This window comes from Kryptolebias marmoratus, linkage group LG13 (assembly GCF_001649575.2).
Source record: "Kryptolebias marmoratus isolate JLee-2015 linkage group LG13, ASM164957v2, whole genome shotgun sequence".
Taxonomy (NCBI): domain Eukaryota; kingdom Metazoa; phylum Chordata; class Actinopteri; order Cyprinodontiformes; family Rivulidae; genus Kryptolebias; species Kryptolebias marmoratus.
In genome coordinates, this window is record NC_051442.1 from 3,678,577 (window position 1) to 3,691,740 (window position 13,164).

Below are 13,164 nucleotides of genomic sequence, written 5' to 3' on the forward strand. Positions count from 1 at the left end.
AAGTGAACCATATTTAGCACAACTCCAAAGAGTACGTTGCTTTTCCGTTTGACGACAATCCAGAAGGATTTAAAAACTGAGACGGCCTATATTTTAGTTTTTAAAAGCGTTCTTATATGAGTGATTTTTGGCATTAACTTAAGATTTTACTTCATAATTATTACCTGCCAATGAGCATGGAAACACTACGTATGGCATAATGTCTTTTACAAGGTTTGACCAAACGACTGGAACTCTGTCCCCTTTCAGCAGAAACTGGCAGAAAAGGCAGTCGGTGATATGTGTGTATTTGTAGCATAGTTTTATCTCAGTATTAGTAAAACTGAGTTAAATTACAGCTGTTTTTGTGTTTTCTAATATCGATTAGCTGTAGTGACCACCTTGAATTGGTGTAAATCCAAAATTTAAATCAGTTGTTGATCCATCCAACGATTACTCTAAAAGTTTAATCAAAATCCTTCCAGTGGTTCATGATATTTTGCTAACAGCTCCTCTACCACATCAAATTTAAGCTCAATGTCTCTGCTAAAGTTGCATTGCTGTGGCGGCCATCTTACAGGGGTCCGAAGATTACTTTCTGGGAGTTTCATTAAACTTTGTCCACTCTTTCATGAGCTATTTTGCTGAGGAAAACATTATCGTTTTTGGCTGTAGTGGCAGGCAATAAGGATTCCTTTGTAGATCACCTAAATGTACACATCTAAAAACAAACAAAATCCAACACATATCATTTTGGACATTAATATTTTTTTCTCTTTTTATTAAGACAAGAACTCTTCATTGTTTTGTAAAAATGTCTATTTATGAACCAATACAAAATGTGTATGGGAATGTGGAACTCCTTTTCTCCATTGATACACGTTACATTTCTCAAGTACAGCAGAGAGAGAGACAAAAAGAACAACCTGAAAACAAAAAAAACCTGGTGAAAACAATCAAACCTTTTTGGAAATCAAAGGAGTTTCAAAAGGCGGTGGAGCATTCAAAGGTGACAGTAGTAACAGCCACAACACGTTTCTGATCCTGCTTCATTCCGTTAAACATTGTACTCTTTATGATATATGTCAACAAAAAGCAATACTTAAACACATCTTTACAGTGCACCAAATATTAAGAAAAATACAGAAAACATGTACAACATATATGCAAAATATCTCACCAATTTAGGACCTAAAAGAACGTGTTGCACTTCTCGACTTGATGGATGCGTTGTACATGCTGTTTATGTCTTTGACAGGTGGGGCCTAAACTTTGCATTCTACCTGAGATGCAGTCACATCGGTCAGCAACGCATGAACCTGAGACAGGACGTTATCAAAGAAAATGAAAGTGGAGAAAAACTACCTCGGTTACAATGTAGGAGCATGGTGCATTTTATTTATTTATTTATTTTTCAAATTATCTTCAAAAATAAAAGGATACGATCACCTGACATATCCTTCTTCTGTGTGCTCCAATTTCAAAATATATAACAAGACAGATGTGGATAAATTTGTTGGTACCCTTAAAACAACGCTTCATTTCTTGTGAGGAGTAAAACACTTGTCTAATGTATGCATGTCTTAAGTTTTTGATAAAGGAAACAAATTCTGAATAGATTAACAATTCTTGCAATGTAGCCTTCAAGTTTTTCATCAGCCATTCAGCCTATTTAAAGGGAACAAGCAGCCACTGGGTGGTTTGGTATGGTTGTCTGACCACACTGAACATGGAGCAGAGAAAGAAAAGGCAAGAGTTGTCTGACGACTTCAGAAGGAAGATTATAGATATCCATGTTAACGATAAATGCTACGAGACCATCTCCAAGCAGTTTTGTGTTCCTCTGACCACAGCTGCCAATATTATTATTATAAAGTGTAAGGCTCATGGGACTGTAGCCAACCTCCCAGGACGCTGACGCAAAAGGAAATTCAACTCCAGGTTGATCAGACGAAAATTGTGGATGGTGGTAAAAGAGCCAAGGATACCATTCAAAACAAAATCCAAGGTCAAGGTATGTCACTTTCTGATCGCACCATCCATCACATTTTGAATCATAATGAGCTCCATGGAAGAAGACCCCCCAGGAGGACTACTGACAAAAAAGTCAGGCTGGAGTTCACCAAAATGCATCTTGACAAGCAGTTTCTGGGAGAGGGTTTCTAGGATTAAAGAGACAGGACTGGAGCTTTTTGATCAGTCACATTTTTTTTTTTTTGGATTAATAGGAAGGGGTACCAACAAATGTATCCAGGTCTCTGTTATTTTCTAATTTGTTCTGTTCTTGTTAGTTCTTTTTGGAGTTTTTTTTGGGGGGGACAACAAGCAAAACTGGTCATAATCAATGTATCGGCCTTAAGGGAGAAGACATTATTCAGTTCTGTTCCTTTATTGACAATAAAATCTGGTTTAAAATGGAAGCTGCCATTTGTCATGGAAGCAAAGTGGTGCTTGCCGTAAAATACAAATCACAAAGTTTGCAGCCTAACATGATGTGACATCTGCTCAGTGATCCATAAAGCAACAATAACAAGTCAGTTATTAGTTTTATTTTTTAAATCAGACACCAGACTGTGTAACATCTAAACCTAATCGGTCCCCTATCCTACCCCCTACCCACCCATCCATTTAACACAAACACAAAACAGTGTCATCAGCATACAGTGCTTACTTGGTGGTATTTCGTATGTGACTTTTTAAATGAGCTCAAGTTTTTAACAGAGGAAACACCCTCCTGTAACATCTATGTACAACTGCTAAGTTCAATGGAAAATTATAAGCTCGGCTACAGCCTGACTGCCTTAATTCTAGGACCGCAAACTATTATGCACAGAAATTTGTAGATCGTATCTTCTACAGACATCATCTAACGCTTCTGGACAACCTTCAACTTCGAAAATCTCAATATGGGAAAAGTCTGAATGCAGTCTTCATGCATGATCATGATATATTAAAGCTATCTCACAGGTAATGTGTTGCAAACTGCGTTTCACATTTAGCAAATCTTATGAAATGACGTCATCGTTAGCCCGTGTGGTAGAAATGAGAAAGAATACACAGCAAGCAACACCAACAAATCTGGTAATTTTCTTAATAGGACACTAAAATTAGTGTTCAGTCCAAGTTTGACCAGTGGATTTGACTGATATTGACACACACACATTTAAGATGATGACATACTTTAACAGGATTTAAATAAAAGCATAATTATGACAATGTTTCTGTTATATTTACAGTGGAAAAGAGCAGAATGCAAGAAAAATAAGGAACGTAACAAGATTTGATCCAATTGAATGTCGTTTGTCACTTTAAAATGAAAATAGCAACACAATTATGTTACTAGTTACAGTTAGCGGTTTGTGTACAGGTGTCAAAACTTTAAAGGGAAAAACAAATTAGGCTTCTCTGCAAACTTTAAAGGTCTGAGCAGTTTTTAAGTGTCTCCGAAAGGAAATATCCATTTACCAAACGTGTTTAAGGGATCGGAGTTTGTCTTTCTCTGGGCAGGAATTTTCCCAACACAAAAACACAACAACTGCGCAAGATCCAACAACAAAATCTTCCAGGTGAATACAGGAAATCAAGTCTGAGGGTGAGTAAGACGTGACCCACGGTGGAGGTTTGAACAACCGTCTTTTTGTGTTTAAAACTCAAACACTGGTTCCACTGTGTGATATAAAACTTTATTTATTCTCTCAGAGTTCTGAGAAATGAACTGGTAGTTTGTACTTTTCAATTTCATGGATTTACAACCAGAAAACAATTAATATGCCGTCCCCGAGCTGAGCACTCGTTAAGTGAGTTGGCTAATCCCTTAACCACTATTAAAAACTGTTTGGTCTGGTCTGGCACTTAAAAAAAGTGCCCCCCCAAATTTATTTGATTTCGGCTCAAAGCTATAACTGAACGAATCAGAGGAACAGAGCTGCTGGTTTGTTTGATGCTGGTCTGAAAGGCAGCCAGCCCAAAGAATATCAGTCACTCTATAGGTTGGATTCAGCAGCAGCCTTTTAACACGATTAGGACCTGATCAGATCTGTCATATAAGACTTAAAAACTTCAGAAAACTCCCTGCAGTTTTTAAAGAGAACACACAATATTATTCAGTTGTTTTGACTTTAGTTTATTTAAAGATGCACTGCAGTAAAAAGATGCAAACTTATTAGTTTTCTAAAAAGAAAAATTGCTCTTCTCAGACTGTTGCAATGTTTTCAGACAATATGAATTTGTTAATCCGACTAGAAAACTTTGAATCTAAAGAGTAACATAAACAACTCAAACGAATGGATCTGTTTGTGTCATCAGCTGAAAGTGTTGATATACATTTGTATCATTTGTGTTGGTAAAATGCCTGATATGTGAAATAAAACTGCACGTTAGTCCTACCGTCCATGTTTCAGACTTGGAAGATGCCCACCACCACCCGTACCTCTATCTCAATAAAGCCACATGTGTCCCGGATAGAAAGGACTCGTTATGCATGTTGCTTGCTGTGTGAACACAAAATAATCACAAACAATGCCACCAGCCAGGGCACTACTGCAAACCATGGATGAACAACATGAAGCACAACATGTGGACGAAGTTAAATTACAAGCAAAGACTGACTTTTGGCATCCTCAGCGCCCCCCAGCTGGCACAACAAAACTGATCCCTGTTCAGTTTTGGCAGCTGACACATGAAGCTAAACAGAGATGCAGGACAAAAAAGAATGTTTTCAAGCACACATAGACATGCAAAATGTGAAATATTTAAGCATTCAAAAGCCGCTGCAACAATGCAAAACCGTTTATAATCAGATGACGTGACAGAGGTGGAAAGACTGGTCTGTCTCTCAGAGCATTTCTGTTCCAACACGCTTCCTGTCCCCAACATTTATCTGATTTACAGGTCGACAAAACTCACAATGAGTGTGATACAATAAAATCCACAAAGGTACTCAAACTGGAGCTCTAGTAAGTTGTAAAAAATATTTCTGAGTAAGGATTAGTTTACATTACAGCTGTGAATCCACTGGCTTGATTTTACATTTTATGTTTATGAGATTAGATGAACCCACTGATGGAGAGACCTGGATGTTTTGTGGAGCTCGAACGTAACTTAAACTTGGACACGTTTCAATTTAAAATCGGTTAAGGCGGTCTGTCTACTCCTTTAGGTTATTTACACTACACCAGCATCTTCTGGCCAATAATAAAATCTTTTTCCTTTTTTTTCTTTCTAACAGGACTTTCTTTTAATTATTACTGAGGCCTTCTGTCTAAGAATAAGCCAAACGGAAAAAAAGCTTCAAAGCAATTTTCTTAATTTTCTAATTTTTGTAAGAAAAATATTCCAGATTTGAGAGTAGATGCAAATAAATTAAAACTCGTCATTATAACGTAATAGAAACTGGTGGGTACTGGCATTCATATCAGCCAAACTGAAGTAAAAAAAACCCCAAAATAATAAAATGGCAGCATATTGAGGGGAAAAAGAAATCTCCTTCCTAAGAAAAAAAATCATTCAAACCGATAGTTCAGATCTTCTCAAGCAGGGTTTTGTTCAAAGGTTGTGAACAACTAATATCTTGTTATAGACAGCTCTTTGAACAACCTCACTTTGAATAAATAGTTAAATTCTGGTCAAATTGATGAGCTAATGGCTAGTCAGAGAGGGACCAAAACCAGAGTGGATTACTGTTGTCTTAAAACAACTCAAACATTCTTTTACACTGTCATCAGCTCCACATGACAAAGTCCTACTGTTATTTCTAAATACAAATAGCAGCTGCAGCTAGCTGTAGCACTTCCAGTAGGAATACTCAAGTATTTGTGGTGGAATAAACGTGTAATGTAAAACAGAGTGGTGTCAAGGGTAACAAACTAATGTTTGAACAATCCACTATAACTTTTTAAAATGACATGGGTAGTGATATATAATACAGCTTGGTATGTTCCTGGTATTTCCCGGATACATACTGGGTACATATCTAGTACCTCCAGACACTGGGCTGCAGTGTTGCCAGGTGTACGATATTTATCGTATTTGTACGATAATTTTGCCCTCTGTACGATGAAGAATCCCAAAAGAGGCCAAATATATGATAATTTGACCATTCTGTGAATGTGTGGTTGTAATCAGCCTGTCAGGGTTTTTTTTTTTTTGTGAACCCCGAAGGCATCTGTTTCCGGAAACAGATTTTTTTTATAAATGTGAGCTATGAGTGACGTGTATGCGTTTGCCTCAGAACAACGGCCATGATTGGCTGAATAGTCTGCTGCGCCCGCCCCATGAGTGAGGAAAAAAAAAAAAATTAAGAAAGAAAGAAGCAGAGCCATTCTGGAAGAAGAAGTGCTGAGTACCTGATGATGGCTGCACGACAATTTCCCTCAAAATACGATAATTTTATGTCTCTGGTACGATAATCCCTCATTTCTGACCTGGAAACACTGCTGGGCTGTATTATAAAGTTACTTCTTACATACCTGGTAAGTACCAAATACGTACTGGGCTGTATTATGTATTTCTACCTGGAAGCGTTTTAAGGCGGCAGTAGTTCACGTTAGTTGTGGCGCCGCTCTGACTAGCCATAAGCTCATCAATCGAAAGCTTTAAACTCTGTTTCTCCAAACTGAGGCTGTTCATAACCATTTCCACAGAACCTCACTTAAAAACATCTGAACCGTCCCTTTAAGGAACAGCTGTAAGTCGACTCGGAGGAGGAAACGGAGGCAGCTAAAACTTTAATTCACACTTTTTCTGCCCTCTTTTTGTTTGTGTTTCTGGGGGGTTGGTGGCGGGAAGTCCAATCCAACAAACCTGTGTCTCATTTATGCTGTTTGTACAATGAAGCATTCCATGCATTTCTTTTTTTTTTCATTTTCTTTTCTTTTTTTTTGTTGTTTTGTTTTTGGAGCTGTCAAAAGTTGCGGGAAAAAGAGAGGGGAAGAAATGGCTTGAGACAAATCACAGTATACTGGAAAGAGTTTTTGTTATGCAGGAGAGGATTTGTGAGTGCAGACGCATTTAGAGAAATGAGTAAAGTGGCTGTGTAGTTTTACTCTCATACAAAAGCCGACAGCACACTGATAATAACAAGTGGAAAGAGATGAAATGGTGAAAAAGAAAAAAAAAAACGAGGGGGAGCAAAGAGGTTATGCAAATGATGATCAACACAGATGCAAATTGTGGAGGGAACAAAAAAAAAAATTCAGAACAAGGCACAGAATTTTCTGCAAATGGTGAAAGTAAATAAAATTTGAACCAGCAGTTAGGGAGGGGGGTGTTGAATGGTGAAGCTCTCTACAGTGATTTCTGGCAACGCCCGGCGCATCCTCCCACCCCCAACCCAGCCCCACTTTTTTTTTTTTTTTTTTTTTTAATCTTGTTTTTTGATTTGGATTTTTTTTTTTTAAACACACAAAACATTCCATCTACATCTGCAGACTAAACTAAACAACGGCTTAAAACCAGGCCTTCCTTTAAAACCCCACCTCCACCTCTCGAACCCTCGATTCTCCCAAATCAAAAGCTCTCTGTCAAACCCTTGCCCCACATCCCCCCCCGAAAAAACCAGCTCCACGTCCCGAGGAGGACTGGAGTGAGGGGGTCCTGTTTGGATTAGATGTAGTACTCCTTCTTTTCGTCGGAGTTGGTGTGGCCACCCTCTGCGTTGATGATGGCTGTGTCTGCATCCGCTGCATCATCTGCTCCTTTGGCTTCATGTGTGAAGTAGGTACCTGAGGAGGAGGAGGGGGGAGAGGAGGAAGACGATGTCAGGGACTGAGTGATAGCCTGCGGCTCGGATGATACCAAAGATTAAAATGTGACCCTCCATTCACAGCACCTAATTATGCAAATCCTCCACTGTGTGGCCGTTTACATCCACCCAACACAAGCAAGTTGTTATATTCAGATTATACAACGTTTTTCCCTCAGTAAGATTGGCACATGAAAATCACGGCTTTGAAATGATCTCGAGTGCGGACAAGAATGCGGATCACACGTTCAAATTAACCTTGTCAAGTTCAGCCGAAGAAAAAGCCACTTCAAACCTAATTTGCAAGATTTATTCACGGCCGACCGCAGCAGCAGAGTTTAGTGATGGTGACGATATTCCAGCATGAGTGAGGCAGAGAAAAATGCCAAATGTGAGAAATTATTGTTTGAGTCGACAGAAACAAGGTGCTCAGAGGTGCTGCAACAAAACGTAACCTGTTGGTGACCCTGGACATGTTAAGACACCAGGTGGGAAGCAGAAAAATGTTATATTGGTTTCCCTGGAGGAAGACAAAATGCTAAATCTGACATTTTAACTTGGTCCACTGGTTGGTGACAGTGAAAGAAAGCTCAATGCTCTGCAGCAGCACAAAACATGAAATGCATAAATATAACACGTGTTGCAAAATAATAATAAAAAAAAAATCACACGAGCAAAAGACTTACTTTGTGAATTGCAAACAAACAAAATAAGCCATTTTTAAAAAGGCAGACTGGAGAGACTGATCCAACCTGCGAGGGATGACACTTCTCTGCCTCCCTGGGAAAGTTAACTCTGGTGGTTTGGACGGGAGGCGCCGGCAGATTGTTGATCCTTACATTCAGGAGCAACGAGGCGGCTTTTTGTTCGGCCCACCGAACAGCGGACTCGTGTAAAGTCGATAAGGGGCTCATGGGAGTTTCACTCTCCAGTCTACATGCATTTTGTGGATCTGTGTTCTCCCTGCGTTCTTTGAAGGGTACCAGGGTCATTTTTACGGGCCGTCTGCTCCCTGTATAAGCCTTGCCTGCGTCCTTGGCACAAAGTCGAGCTCATTCCCTGTGCAGATTGGACCCCGGCAGGGCTGCCCCTTATGTTGTTAATGAACAACATATTAAGGCACAGTGTGGAGAGCAGGGTGACTGGTTTGGGTTCATCCGCGGTGATTGTGACGGTCTGTCATGGTGAAGGAGGAGCCTAAGGGCAACTTTCTCGATTCACTGGTCTGTTTATGCTCCAACCCTCATCTGTGGCCATGAGGTTTGGATCATGACAGGAAGAACGAGAGTCCGGATAGAAGCAGCTGAAATCTGGAGGGTGAGGCGCTCTGTCCGCTGCTGCTCCTCGGCGTCAAAAAGAGTCAGCTGAGGTGGTTCAACCAACTGATTAGGACGCCTCCTGGGAGAGGCACATCTCACCGGGATGAAACCCAGAACTTCCTGGAGGGGTTATAGATCTGCTCTGGCCTGAGAGCGCCTTAGGATCCTCCAGGAGCTGGAGGGTGTTGTAGGGAGACGAGTCTGGGTTTCTCATCTGAACCCGTTGCCTCCGTGACCTGACCATAGATAGCCAGCAGAAGATGGATGGATGGATAGATGAGTTAAATAAAAGGCTGTTTGCATCCATGACTAATTTGTGAATATTAGGAGTATGTTCACTGAGGTGAGTGGAAGGAGGTGCTAACTCATATCCTTCCTTTAAACTACAGAAGTGTTTTGCACAAACCTACAGCTCACATGCTGATGTAAACATTTAGACAGAAATCTAAATGCTTAAATTTATTGTACCTTTACTTTGCCTCATTTATAGAGTTTTCTTTTCCTGAAGTGTTTAATGTACGTAATTCCATTTCCTCACGCCTGAGAAACATTAAAGTGTGAAATTCTTTATAGATTGTAATTATTCTGCTGTTATGAGGGTGGCACACAAGACTCGTCATACTATTCATCAGCGCCGCTGGAAAAATGTAATTTTACTCATCATCAGTAACCCGGAGCTTTAATAGCTGTCTTTTCATCGTTTGGCTCAAATTTATCTAATGATGTAAAAATAAGTTCTTACGGAAACACGAGAAGGCTGCAGAAGATCTCTTTAGAGGACAACAGTGACCTTCTAAAGAAAGGCTGCAGCTTTAAGAAAAGAAAAGATAATAAACAGTATTTCAAAAATCATATAAAGTACTGTGCAAAAGTCTTGAGTCCTCCTTTAGTTATCCCACACTGATGAAAGGCGAAGGTGGGGCGATAATGTTTCTGCATCTGTCTGTTAGGAAAATATCATCAAGTTGCAAAACGTAATATTTTGGAATCAACAGGATTCAAGATGGTTGCCACAGCCAACTGACCTTCAAAAACAAAAACAAGAAAAGTCTTTAAATCAGCTAATTTTGCAAGTACTGAGCTAAAATCTGGTGTGGTAGGAGCTGAGATGTAAATTTTTAACTATGGCTTCTGTTTCACTCATTTTCAGTCCAGTTCATCCTGTTGTTTAATTAAGAATCATGGCTTTTAGTTAATGATCAGTTGCTGGAAATATCTTTTTAAGGTCTGACGCGTCTTGTTTTGTCCTTTACTTGTCCACTTTCCTTGTTTTTAAACACACAGCACAGTATCCTGTCAGAGCAAAACTATTTTAAAAAAAGTCTGACTACTTGAAAGCAAAGCTTAATAAAATGAGTGGTGGTTGAAAACTTTTGCACGTTGCTGCTGTATCATATGAGTTAAACTGTATAACCAGGGACCAAACTGTGGTGCTCGTTTCTCGTCTTCTACCTTTGTGTCTCGCAAAGTAGCGCCCCAGGACGATGAGCAGGCAGAGCATGGCGAAGACGACCACGGCCACCACCCCTCCGATAACTGCATGGTCCACCGTTCTGGGCGCTCCCTCTCCAGCTCGGGAATCTGTAAGCAGCGGCAGCAGCAGAAGAAGAAGAAAAAAAAAGAAAAATCAATGTGGGGAACAGAACTGTTAAAACTGCCCGTCACATAGTGGGAATAGCAATCAGCCACCAAACCCCCGTGGGGATGTCTGACAGTGGAATGTGATAGAGATGTAGATTCCACCTAATGCAGGAAGCTTGCAGAGCCTAAAATCTGCTGCTTTAACAACACGGAGACGTGAACGTCTCTGTTTCCCCGCTGCCTGGAGCTGAACACTCAGACCTCTGTGAATCCAGAGCGGCTGTGATACGCAGCTTCAAATTAAAAGAAGAAAAAAACAAAACAACTTTTGACATCTTTCCATTTTCTACATAAATTTTTATGAAGACACGTACACACAAAGCCGTACAGTGATTTTTTTTTTTTACCTTTTTTTGCAGAAACAAACAAACAAACAAATAAAAAAACGCGTTGAAAAAGAAAGCACGTCACATTTATGCTCCTTTATTTGTAACGCTCGTTGTTTTTTTCAAAACAAGATGCAATTATATTTTCTCTGTTCATAGTTGAACCTGACTTTTATTTCATCAATATTTTAATAAGTGTTTATAAAACAGGCAGTTGCTGCTATCACTGCAATCAGGAAGTGATTAGGGATTTCTGCGTTCTTGTCAAAATGCAAGAATTCACAACATATTTCAGCTTTCTTTGAGAATTTATCGCTGCTTCAGCTCTCACTCTATTGTTTCCCTGTTTTTTATGTTCTCTGCTGTTTATTTCTGAATACTTTTTGCCATTTTAGTTATTCCCATATCAGAACGTTCAGCTCATTCAGGAGATGGATGTTACGATTTTGGCTTTTAGTAACTTTTATATTTTTTAAATTAACTTAAGAAATATTTTCCCCAAAGAAATAAATCTATTTAATTTCCTCTTATGCTGCTTTTAGCTGCTGTTCTCATTGTTTAAACTTTAACTCAGTTTCAGCTTCTTCATCAGTTTCTCTAGTTTGTTATGTTTTGATGATTTAGATATTTGCCACAAATAAAAAAAAACAAGTAATCAGGTGCAATCATGAAAGCGGAAGAAATAATTTAAGCCCAAATTTGTGTTTTAGGCTAGAATTGTATGTGCCATAAAGCAAAAAAAGAGGAAAATATTCACATTTATTGTGGTGTCCTCCGAGCTCCTCTGCTTCTTATAGAAAATACACATCATAGATTCTTATGCTTTTATCTTATTTGCATCAAAGAGAACACTTATAGTTAAAACAAAAAGTGAAATCAGGACAAACAGCCAGTTTTCATCAGCTTTGGGCGCTACCATTCATTAGCTTTGGTAACTCACTTCTAGCTCGACACAGAGGGGCTTTTTCTCTGCTCCAGAAAACAAAACGAAGAGGCAATAAGTGATTAACAAATAACAGAAACAGCGAGGGAAACATCATCAGCTTCCACCCATCCGTGGACCCCGGCGTTCCTGGAGCTGCAGGACGGCGGTGAGGAGGGGGGGGCATGCTGTTCTACCTGTCAAACTCAACAAAACATTACCTGATAGATCTAATTGGTTATTTTGACTTCAGATTTTCTTTTTTAGTGCTGGGCAGATTCAATTAAACTGAGCAGGAATCCTTCTGACATCCAATTCACTTCTTGTCAGGCGGCAAAGAGTTGTGCTTTAACACACTTTCCTATTACGATGTTAATGTGGACTCTGGCTGTGGGGGAGGCGGGAGGAGTGTGTGTGTTGGGCGGCCAGGATGGTTTTAAAAATAAATAAATAACAAAAAGTTGACGGGTGCAGAGGGTCGTTGTTGACTGCCTGTATATCAAACTTTCTTGGGTTAAATTAATTTCAGGAGGGAGGGAATGGGAAACCTTTAAAGTTAGCACACAAGTCTTTGAATGTTTCATGTCTCTTCGTTTAATAAAGGCGTGAATTTACCTACATAAACAGAATCAACTGAAGCAGCCTTTGCTTTACTGACACAGGGGACGGAAATGAAACGTCTGGCCTGTTGATGGCACCAGAGAGAAATTTTATGCTCCCCAGAATTCATCTTTTCTTTTTCGTAACACGCAAGCTTTTGTAATTTTCTTTCTGGAGTGGCTTGAGCCCAACTAAGCCAAAAATATACCAACAGTCCAAGTTTCAGAAATCCTCTGACTAGTTTCAAAAGCCCGATTTCTGCTCTCCAAACACACGTCTCTGTGTAAAACACTCCAGAATCACACCTAAAAGCATCAAGTCTGTTTTTAATGAGCCGGAACTGTCTGAATATTGTGTCAGTTCCTGGAAACACTCTGTTCAAGTCAAACTATATAAAGCAATTTGGATAAGATCCTCAGAAAGTATCACTTATGTGCAATTACTCTCACTGAGTGAAATACAGCCGGAGTCTTATTATTTCACACCGGGAGTCAAACTTCAAACTGTCATTGTTTTAACAACCAAAGGAAAGCATATTCATATCATTTACAGGTAGTTATTTTGCTTAACATCTACTGTTTGCTGGATAAAAATAATCTGTTTATACAAACGATTAGTGACTCTAAAATAGGTTCA

General features: G+C 39.4%; 1 protein-coding gene across 5 annotated transcripts in view; it reads right to left on the reverse strand.

The window, feature by feature from the left end:
• Positions 1 to 743: 743 nt before the first annotated feature.
• The window catches only part of cadm1a (cell adhesion molecule 1a), a 384,640-nt gene continuing 372,219 nt past the window's right edge, over positions 744 to 13,164 (reverse strand). For all 5 annotated transcript variants that reach the window (XM_017419883.3, XM_017419886.3, XM_017419882.3 and 2 more), the window contains 2 exons: positions 10,492 to 10,620; positions 744 to 7,700 (listed from right to left, as the gene is read on the reverse strand). In XM_017419883.3, the coding sequence (XP_017275372.1) occupies positions 7,582 to 7,700; positions 10,492 to 10,620 (248 nt within the window). In that variant the 3' untranslated portion in view covers positions 744 to 7,581. The remainder of the gene's footprint in view (positions 7,701 to 10,491; positions 10,621 to 13,164) is intronic.